Consider the following 12,175-nt stretch of genomic DNA (forward strand, 5'->3'; position numbering starts at 1 on the left):
ATCCATTAATCGTCAGTGTGCCAGGCATTTGGCCATCTTGTTTATAAAAAGATCACTTACGCACCACTGATGAGTGAGTGAGTGAGTTTGATTTTACGCCGCTTTTAGCAATATTCCAGCAATATCACGGTGAAGGACACCAGAAATGGGCTTCACACATTGTACCCATGTCAGGAATCGAACCCGGAATTTCAGCATGACGAGCGAATGCTTTAACCACCAGACTACCCGACCGCCCCACCACTGATGAGCGCACATGCAAGTATCGTGATACGTATCACGATACCTTGCTCACGATCCTACGTATCAGATAGCACAGTTGGTGCATAGTCCAAGCCCTACAGTACAACGTTGGTTTCCTTGCATTATTCTAAAAAATGACAAAGTCGTACATGTCCACCAAGTTGTAATTGAAGCAGACTGCTATGGCAATAATTTGTAATGCTTATTAACAAATAGCATTTTATAAATGTTATCATACCAATCACTACTATCCAAAGCGTGGGACGGCATCAATGACAACCTCTGATATAGACACTTGCAACTGATGCCTTGCTATTGGTCCAGGGACAATTGTGATGTAACAGCTAAATTTGTTTTGTTTGTTTGTTCTCTAAAGCTGCACTCGGCTATATTCCAGCTGTAAGAGTCTGGACAGAGCTATCCAGTGACTGACATAATGGGCATCGAAAATGGGATAAGATGACATGCATCAACCAAGTCAGTGAGCCTAATCATCCGATCCCATTAGTCACCTCTTACGACAAGCGTAGTCGCCTTTTACGACAAGAATGGTTTGCTGAAGACCTTTTCTAACATGGATCTTTAAAGGTTGTAAGGGTTAAAACACATTCCAGTTTCAAAAGAACATGTCTCACATGGCTAACTTCCATCCTGGTCTGGTTGTTGGCTGCGGGCGGTTCTCGCTCCCACTTGCTGGCCAGCTGTAGGGTCTCCAGGGTCTTCTCATGGGTGGACTTGGAGTCATCTAGCAGGGTGTATTCATAGAACTCCTGGATTTCTGAAACATCAACAAGCGACATTAGCGGATTCAGCATTTACTTTCATGAAACACATGGGTGGACTTGGAGTCATCAAGCAGGGTGTATTCATAGAACTCCTGGATTTCTGAAACATCAACAAGCGACATTAGCGGATTCAGCATTTACTTTCATGAAACACATGTCTGACTTGGAGTCATCAAGCAGGGTATATTCATAGAACTCCTGGATTTCTGAAACATCAACAAGCGACATTAGCGGATTCAGCATTTACTTTCATGAAACACATGGGAGTCATCAAGCAGGGTGTATTCATAGAACTCCTGGATTTCTGAAACATCAACAAGCGACATTAGCGGATTCAGCATTTACTTTCATGAAACACATGTCTGACTTGGAGTCATCAAGCAGGGTGTATTCATAGAACTCCTGGATTTCTGAAACATCAACAAGCGACATTAGGGGATTCAGCATTTACTTTCATGAAACACATGGGTGGACTTGGAGTCATCAAGCAGGGTGTATTCATAGAACTCCTGGTTTTCTGAAACATCAACAAGCGACATTAGTGGATTGAGCATTAAGACTGTCTTATACACTAACTGATGAAACACATGGTGGACTTGGAGTCATTAGGCAGCGTGCATTCCCCAAACTCCTGGATATCTTTAAAAAAAAAACAAGTGAACCCCATGTTTCTGTAACATACATTAGGTTATGCATCATGACCTTCGAATGACTTTCTGATGCAATAAATAAACTCCTAGAAATAAACTGAAAAATAAGAACTATTGAATGAGCAGATGAAAACACATCAGCCAGCCAACTGAAGACAAAATAGTGAACCTTGAATACTTCTTTCATAAGTAAAATACATGCACTAAGGGTGAGTGAGTGAGTGCGTTAGTATGCCGCTTTTAGCAATACTCCAGCAATATCAAGGCAGGGGACACCAGGCTTCACACATTGTAACCATGTGGGGAATTGAACCCGGGCCTTCCGCGTGTAGAGCTAACGCTTTAACCACGAGGCTAACCCACTGCCCAATCTGAAAATGTATTTATCAAATCTTCATATTTAGGTTGTCCGCCCAGAGAGCGGAAGGTACGGGGTTCGATCCCCGGCCGCATCATACCAAAAGACTTTAAAAGATGGTACTTGTTGTTACCCTGTCTGGCGCTCGGCATTAAGGGGCTAAAACAAGGACTGGTCGGCTTGGAGTCAGTATACTGTGTCTGAGTGGGGTATTCATGTTAAACTGCGGCATGGTATCTCAGTGAGCTAGCACTATAAATTGGCATTAGGCCGGACTAGTACAAGCAGCCACACAAACACACACACGCACATGCACGTCGCTATGTAAAAGTAATAATCTTGGACACGACGTTAAACCCCATTTCACCTCAGCTCATATTTAGGTTAATGTGGCAACATGGCTTTCAAAGTCATAGAATTCCATGATCCACTTACAGACCTGCAGATGATACAAGAGAGTGACCTACTACAGTAAACACCTACTTAAAGTATACACAAAGAGCTCACTTTATTTTCAGTGACTGAGTGGTCGTAGACAAACTTAATTCAAACGTCAAGGAAACTAAAACTTCTTTGATAATAGCTACTAGGTAATAACATATTCCTTCTCCACTGCCGGAAAACACACAGACATACTCTCTCAAAAATACACACGCACGCACGCACGCACGCACGCACGCACGCACGCACGCACGCACGCACTCACGCACTCACTCACTCACTCACACTGTTATTTACACATTCTCTCTCAGTGGGGATGGTCATAAAGGTTATTTACAGACTGCTTTGGGAGTTGGTGTCTGGGAATGATTAAGGAGCAGGGCGCTAAATAAGGCATATATGGTAGGCCTACTCTTAAAAAATCTTATCATAATTGATAGTTTGCAACTCCAATATATATGTCTCCCTCGTTTCACAGTACACATTTTCTTTTGTTCTAATACAATGTGTAAAATCTGCTTTTTTAATCCCATAATGTGAAAGTAATTTTTATAATCACACACTAAACAATTCACACAAACGGAGTTTCACAAAGCTGGTATCAAGCCTTCCTTTGCTAATCAAATCAAAACAATCAATTTACTACCACCATCAAGGTACTATTTACAGAGGCCTTCATGGAATTAACCAGTTTCCATAGAAACCATTCTTCCTGTCCCACTCGTCATAAATAATATACAACAAACTCTGGCAACCAAATAATGGGTATTTATACGCAAATCTTATAATTCAGAAGAACATTATGGCAGGGAACAGACTCGTTTGGTGTGACGTGGCGTGGCGTGGCGTGGCGTGGCGTGGCGTGGCGTGGCGTGGCGTGTGTTGTTTAACATCAAACTCAGCAATACGATGGTGAATTGCCATCAATAAGATCAAATATGGCATTTGAACCCATTTGACAAGCAGATGCTGATGCGGCTAAGGGACATAACTCTTTACACCTCATACCCCTGTTTTATCACAGATTGTCTTCATTGCTGTGACCTATATTGCGATAGATCATGAAAGTATCACGGAACTCGAGTCATGTCCAGATACTGATACAAAAAAAAAACTATGGAGTTTTAGGGCAAAATAGGTACTCCTTTTCTATGTATGTAACACTGGTACACCCACTAGGCTACCTCACTGCCCTCAACTAATACAAGTACAAGCCAGCTGTCTAGTCTAGGCACTGTTAAAAGCCAAGTGACCACTTAGACACAACTAAAATACAAAAACCCATTAGCTGGCTGACGTAAAATACTTTGTGAAACTTGCACATGTGCTTTGAAAGGTTTTTGTGATTGACAGCATGGATTCAAACCTGAAGCCTGTGCATGAAGGGAATTGTTGTGGAAGCAAATTGGCTCTCAGCCATGAAAATTGCTAATCGACAGATAAATTCTAAAAGTGGCAATATCAAGCTGATGCATCAATAAAGATAGGGATAATGTCCACCATGTTACTTGTTCTCATGGCTGTATTTAGTCTGCTGGTGGAGCTCATACTTACTTTGAACCATCCAATATGGTTGGTTTTGATATATACTGAAGTCAATCTGTGTTTTGTTTGTTTCTTGTTTAACGCCAAACTCAGCAATATTCCAGCTATATGATGGCAATCTGTTAAAGAATCGAGTCTGGACAAGACAATCCCGTGATTAAAATCTTGACCATCAATCCATGCAATTGGGATCGATGACATGCATCAACCAAGTCAGTGAGCCTGACCACGCGATCCCGTTAGTCGCCTCTTACGACAAGCATAGTCGCCTGTTACGGCAAGCATGGGTTACTGAAGACCTATTCTCCCCCGGATCTTCACGGATCAAGTCAATCTATGGTTGATATAAAGTGGTAGTGAGGGGAAATGGGTATACTGACTCCGAGCCGACCAGTCCTTGTTTTAGCCCCCTGAGATACCATTCTGCAGATTAACATGAATACCCCACTCAGACATAGTATACTGACTCCGAGCAAACCGGTCCTTGTTCTAGTCCCTTAATGCCGAGAACCAGACAGGGTAGCAACAAGTACCATCTTTTAACGTCCTTTGGTATGACGCGGCCTGGAGAGGTTTGACAATTAATCGACCCGAATACTTCAATCGATTCAAAATCCTTACATAGCGATTCGGTAAAACGATTCATGCTTATCAAGTTTAACATGCCTGAAATATTTCAATGTTAATAATATTAGTATTTTACTGTTTTGTCGCGAAACGTCCCCAAATACAGTGCGCCACCATCTTTATTAGTGAGATCTCGCGTGAGTCTCATGCAATCTTGCGAAAATGCTACCCATTCCCTCGGGCTCATGGCTGCCAAGCAAACAAGCCAAGCGACCCCTCGGCAACCTTAAAAGTCCCGTTTGGGCTTATCTCACCATATCAGTAGACAAAAAGGAAAATGCGCCTTATGCGAAGTGAAATCGGCGTATCACGGTTACACTACTAACTTATTCAATCATATGAAGCAAAGACACAAAATAGTTAATTTTGAAATCAAGTCACAAAATGACACCAAAATGGCGGGAGAATCGAATGCAAAGAAATCCAAATGCTGTACGAGTGATTGAACACAATTGAATGAGTGCTTGGGAAACCTAAGGCATATAGTTGTCTTTCATATTCAATGTCAATTTTATGCTTTAAGTAGAACCTGAAGTCATGTCAGAAGTGCTGCTCCACCTAGTAATACCTGAAGTGTTATGAGTGTCAAAGAGGACTGTTAGCTTGCTGGTTGGTCACCAAATTTGTTAGTTTTGAATGAGTGTTTTAGGTATTTATTTGTCTGTTAATATTCACTTGCATTATGCTGAAACTGAATACGAAATAAAACAGAAAACAAAGAGTGTTTGTATTTTTATATTTACATTCAACATGCTTCTGTAAGACAAAAGATGCACCATTCTTTTAATTTAAATTTATAAATACTGAAATGTTTGAAAAAACTTATTATAAAACAAGTGATACCAACTGAAGTAGTCAAATCATGAATCGATTGAATCAAATTGAATCAGACATGTAAAATCGATAATCGAATTGAATCGCATTTATGTGAATCGGCCCACCTCCAGCAGACAGGGATCGAACCCCGGACATTCCGCTCTCCGGGCGGACGCTCTACCACTAGACCACGGAGGCGGTCACGTTATAAAGTGGAGAAACTGAAAATCAGATTAAATGTCTACGATGCTTTGTTATATTTAAAAAAAAAAGAGAATCAATTCCTATTTTATGATGTCAGGTATTGCTTTCGACCAAAACTAATGGCAGTAGCGCCAGAACAATCTTTAACATTCCCCTGGAGCCTCGCATCTTCATGTCTTCTAAATCTCCAGTGACGTAATCCTATTGTTCTCCAGTCGGGTTAAATCTCATAAACAGGAGTGTTGTAATGTCCTCGGGATTTTCTGATCCTCCAGGCTTATTTGCTATATAATGTGTTCTTATAAATACACTGTGGATTTTCTTAATACAACTTCCTTTCAGATTGTAACATGTAATGAAATGTGAAATCAAATGAAAAATGTTTTCTTTATATTCGCGAGGATCGAACATTCAACCTTTGTATCTGTAGCCTGGTGAGCGTCCCACTAGGGATTTTATGATATTTAAAACCCTCATCCTTGGGATAAAACCTTGAGAAAACGCCTCTCAGTTTTATCCCACGGATGCGGTTTTTAAATAAAACCCTCGGACGTGCTTTATCCTACACATAACACTGTATCATACTATCCCAATTCATTCTGGCCTGCTATTAGTGGAGCTCCATTTCAAATGATTTGAGCTATAGATTTCTGAACCTTACTATTATCTTCTTCTGAATACATCCGAAAAGTCAAATCCAAAAATCGAAACAGAATAAAAACTATTCCAATCTGCCCAAAACCTGTATTTGAAATTACAAAAAATACAATTGAAAATAAACCAAAAACATCGCAACAAAAAGACATGATTGTCATGTTCCACCAATGTTTCCTGGCTCCGCAGCTGTCACAAGTACCGTATCCGACGTAATAAGCGCCCCGCTCTAATAAGCGCCCACGGCAATATTTGCTGATAGACTGGCTAGTGAACAACCCCAATTAGCACCCCTTCCGATTGACATTCCACAAGACCTATTGATTCGGGTATAATATGCACTCGTGTGTAATAAGCACCCTCAATTATGGGCAATTAAATTCTGGAAAAATATATCTGTCATATATAAACATTTCAGGCTGTCAGCATAAACCACAAAATTTATCTTTCACTCAAAATAATATTCCAATAAGAGCTCCCTATTTCTAATTTTGAGAGCGCCCTGGGCACTTATTTTGTTGAATACGGTAACAGAAGTTGAAAAGGTCTAGACTATAGATAAGATGGGTATGAATGGTTATGTATCCCATCAAACTGTCCCTCTCAGGAAGCAACTGTCCCTGTCATGACTGAAATGCCTAGACGGCCATTTCCTAAAACTCATTGTCAGCCGATTCCCCAGCAGCGAAATGTTGTTTGAACAGTATGGCTGTTTCCCTGCACTGTTGAGTGTTTCTAGGGGATGGGGGGTAATGGGAGCCATTCTTATAGGAAACATCAGCTACTGTGGGTTTGGAATCGTGGACAATGACATCAAATCCTCCTGGAATTCTTTTGAGGAATTCCTAATCGTGGTATTATATGGTAATTGCTGATATAGGTTGTGGAGGTCCCACTGTTCTGGCTACGGCATTGGTTTATCCCTTAGGAAATATGAATAGACAGATCTGGACTATCAATACATCATCCAAACCTGATAAACAGCACACTAGGGAAATATCACATATATCCTGCCAGTCATCTAAATATGAACAAAATGTCATGACTGATTGTGTGAGTGAGTGAATGAGCAAGAGTGAGTGAGTGCAAAGAGTCAAGCAATCCACACAAGGAGACAAGCATGGGAAACTAGAGACTGATTCTGTCACTCAATCCACACAGGGAGACAAGCATGGGAAACTAGAGACTGATTCTGTCACTCAATCCACATAGGGAGACAAGCATGGGATACTAGAGACCGATTCTGCCTCACAATCCACATAGGGAGACAAGCATGGAATACTAGAGACCGATTCTGTCACTCAATCCACACAGGGAGACAAGCATGGGATACTAGAGACCGATTCTGCCTCGCAATCCACATAGGGAGAAAATCATGGGATACTAGAGACCGATTCTGCCTCACAATCCACACAGGGAGACAAGCATGGGATACTAGAGACCGATTCTGTCACTCAATCCACATAGGGAGACAAGCATGGGATACTAGAGACCGACTCTGTCACTCAATCCACACAGGGAGACAAGAATGGGATACTAGAGACCGATTCTGCCTCGCAATCCACACAGGGAGACAAGCATGGGATACTAGAGACCGATTCTGCCTCGCAATCCACATAGGGAGACAAGCATGGGATACTAGAGACCGATTCTGCCTCACGAAAGCGAATGCTTTAACTGAAATACCATACACCATGGTGGTAAATGCCGTATCAACATTACCGTCCATCAAAGTCCCACAAGTAGACAAAAGTTGCCACACTAACTGATACCGTATCTTATCAACAACCTTTTAGGCTGCTAACACCAACTTGCATGTCTCTTCACAACCCTTTCAGTTGGTTTCCGCAGTCTGCAATAACGGCACTTATCTCCAGTTCAGGTTTCATCCACTTTCCTTCACTCTAGTGAGTGAGTGAGTGAGTGAGTGAGTGAGTGAGAGTGAGTGAGTGTAGTTTTACGCCGCTTTTAGCAATATTCCAGCAATATCACAGCGGGGGACACCAGAAATGGGCTTCACACTAGGTACCCATGTCGGGAATCGAACTAGGGTCTTCGGCGTGATGAGCAAATGCTTTAACCACTAGGCTAGTGAGCTAAGCTTATAAATGAATACACAATGAATACACAATGCTGTTCAGAAAGTCAAATGTAACAAATGTTATATATGGGATAACTCTTTCTTAGTAAAGTACAGATTCTCATACTTTTACCTAATCGTCAGCACACAAAGTCAGCGATCTAACCCACTCAGCCACCGAGGCTTCCACGAGCTTATGTACAAATGTCAACACTAACATCTACTGGAAACGATATACTCCCCAGGAAGCTGAGAGTGGAATTGGTGTGCACACCAACTCGGGTAATGATCTGGTAAGTGCGTGGGTTTGGTTTTACGCCGCTTTTAGCAGTATTCCAGCAATATCACGTCGGGGGACACCAGAAATGGGCTTCACACATTGTACCCATGTCGGGAATCGAACCCTGGTCTTTGGCATGACGAGCGAAGGCTTTAACCACTAGGCTACCCGACCGACCCAGTAATGATCTGGTAGTATGATGAGCATTCATTTGTGAATGGAATATGATGCAATATTTTTAAGGGAAAGAATTACTAAGAATCAATGTTACTGGACAGAATTATTAAGAAATTTACTGCCGGTCATGGATATTTCTTCCTATTATATTTTCCATGTACATCTTATCAATTTAAAACAGTCTGTGATAACAAAGTGCCTTATCTTTCCTCTATGTTAGAATGTTGAGATCTTATTGGTTCACAGGATCTCAATAAAATACTATGCATTTCACCTGGGATGGCAATACATTTCTGAAGGAGAAGAAATCATTTACGCCCTGCCACGAAGGCTGTGTTTGGATTTCTGAACGGACAATACATTTCTTGGACCCTGTTACATTGCAAAGAGCTGCATGTTGGTTACGGGTCAATAAAGTCACGTGACACAGCACAAGTTAACCTCAGGTGAAACCGTGAAGACCCGGGTGAGAATAGGTCTTCAGCAACCCATGATGCCGTAAAAGGCGACTAAGCTTGTCGTAAGAAGGGACTAACAGGATCGGGTGGTCAGACTCACTGACTTGGTTGATGCATGTCATCGTATCCCAATTGCATGGTAATACTCATGATGTCAATCACTGGATTGTCTGGTCCAGACTCGATTATTCACAGACCACCGTCATATAGCTGGATTATTGCCGAGTGTGGCATTAAACAAACAAACAAACAAACAAACAAACAAACAATAACCTCGGCTCAATCAAACAGCAGTCATTTTCCAGATTGTTTTAAGTCTTTTACAACTGCAGACTGAAACTTGTGGGCAAGATAAATTCGTCGTAGCAGTATCATGAGGGGTACACGTGGTTTTGTTAGTCCCACGTTATGTTTTATACAACCCACCTCCAGATTGCTTCCAGCTAGTGGTACAAAACGCACAAAACCACTTATACCCCTTGTGATACTGCTACAACTCACAATTCATCCATGGAGCTACGTCATGTCATTGGAGTCATCAAAGTTTCCGATATATACACATTAAATTACCATAACCCAATTAACTTGCAAAGAAATTAGGATTATTTTTTTAAAAATGTAAACAGTTTTACAATGACATGGTACGTAAATACTCTATATAGCCTTTCAACTTTATATATATATAGTAATAATTAAATAAGTGGAGTAAGATTGGACACAGTTTTAATTGGCTAGCGCTTTCATATATATATGAAGTCTACCAGTGACAAATAAAAAAAGTGCTATATAAATAATGTGTCACTATTGTGAGATAATGTGATATGTGACACACTTGTGGTAAACATGGTTGGTTGGTTTGTTGTTTAACGCCGCACTCAGCAATATTTCAGCTCTATGACGGCTGTCGGTAAATAATCGAGTCTGGACCAGACAATATATAGTGATTAATGTCATGAGCATCGATCCAAGAATTTGGATCGACCAAATCAGTGAGCCTGACCACCCGATCCCATTAGTCGTCTCTTGCAACAAGCATAGTCGCCTTTTACGGCAAGCATGGGTACCTGAAGACCTATTCTACCCCGGATCTTCACGGGTCTGTGGTGTACACGGACAGATGATATGTCACCTGAAACAGCATTGTAAGCAAGATTTTGTTGAAAAAATGTTCAACCACTGGTTTAGAAATATCTAATAGACTGGACCCAAGAGCGTATTGAATATCCAAAGTAAACTATCAATATTAGAGTGAACAATAACATGTGAGTAATACTCAATAGCTCAAAATATCATCTGTAACCCCGAGTCTTCAGCCTCAATTCATCTTAGGACATTTAACCGTGAGTTGACAGTCCACTGGAAAATGGTCTTTTTTTTAAATCTGAAATTTACTGGATGGAAATAATTTCACCAGACTGGGGCTTCAGGCAAGTGGCTTATGTCCAGACAATGACCTCCTAAACACTTTCACCTCCAGTTCAGTCATAAGTCCAGCCTTGCTCCAAGGCTGTACTGAATGCCAAGTCCATGAGAGTATAGTAATTCTGTCGTTATAATAGGCAAGTCTAGATAAGCAGACAGGACGCCAGTCTCCTACAGGGTCAACGTGTTCTTATATTTATATAATCTGGTAATGTGATTTAAACTGATAATTATTGCCTTGGAGACTTGTGCAAGTCTAGCATAAAATTACAATGAAATGGAGCATTAAATAGATCCCTTGCTTACAAACATACGAAGACTTTGATCTACATGAAACTTAACACTGAAGGATAAGCATCACCGGCCTATAAACACATTAACTGCACACAGCACTTGAGGTTCTGCTGCCAGACATTTCCTCTGCAGACACAACATACCACCTGCGCAACATTGTAACATTGGATTTTGATTGGTTGAATAAACGTTAAATGGGACTGAATTCCGAAGAATACTTTTCTTGATAAGTACAGTGTATGTTATCTGCAAATCCTGAAAATCTGAAAAACATGTACTATGGATACCATGGTAAATAAATAAATATTACCTTGACTCAATATTAGGGATGGGTATTAGTGGTTTATTTAAAGTGTATCACAATATTTTGCAATGCACAACCCGTGTTCCGATACTTATCACAATATATTGTATAATTCTAATTTTTTTAATTCAGAAGTCATCTGATACATTAAGGTATAAAGTGAAGTTTATCAATTGAAAAAAAGATGATGCTAGTTCAACATTATGTTTACTCATTCAATAAATACGCAGCCATCTTGGGGCCCTGGATGCATGCTCCTGGGCAGCGAAGACATTTGGCAAGTGTATAACATTAAACACATGATAAAAATTACAATTGGAAATTACACGATATATTGAGCATGAAAAATTGATATTGTTATACATATTGTGGAAAGAATGAGTGAGTGAGTTGGGTTTAACCCCACTTTTAACAGTATTACAGAACTTTATATCACGGCATGTCAGCTTAAAGTAGGAGGAAAGCCTGAGGGACACAACTCTGCACAGCAAGATGCGGTGCCTTAGGTGACTTTTCCACCTGTGCCCCGTGGAAACAATGAACCTCAATTTAGTGATAAACCGGTTTGAGGTATTCTTATTCAATATTTGAGAACACAATTTGTGAGAATAGAAACACCATAACAAATCAGATATATTTTATCTCGCAAGGAATATGCAAAACTGGAGGTTGATCTTTTCCCATTCCTGTTGGTGAGGTTTTGGGGATCTATTCTGCCCTGAAATTCCCACTCGGAGACATGGGTTGTCTCGCAACCTGCTCTAGGCTCAAGTCCTCACAGGGAAACAAACATTGCACTTGGACGTATTGTGAATCCTTGAGGGAGGAAACCACGTA

At 40.8% G+C, this 12,175-nt stretch overlaps 1 protein-coding gene across 1 annotated transcript in view; it reads right to left on the reverse strand.

The window, feature by feature from the left end:
• The window catches only part of LOC139449122 (disks large homolog 1-like), a 346,607-nt gene that overhangs the window by 258,934 nt on the left and 75,498 nt on the right, over nt 1–12,175 (reverse strand). The window contains exon 3 of the mRNA XM_071230606.1: nt 879–1,021. Coding sequence (XP_071086707.1) covers nt 879–1,021 — 143 coding nt within the window. The remainder of the gene's footprint in view (nt 1–878; nt 1,022–12,175) is intronic.

This window comes from Haliotis cracherodii, unplaced genomic scaffold (assembly GCF_022045235.1).
Source record: "Haliotis cracherodii isolate W230 unplaced genomic scaffold, xgHalCrac1.p SCAF_7, whole genome shotgun sequence".
Lineage (NCBI taxonomy): Eukaryota > Metazoa > Mollusca > Gastropoda > Lepetellida > Haliotidae > Haliotis > Haliotis cracherodii.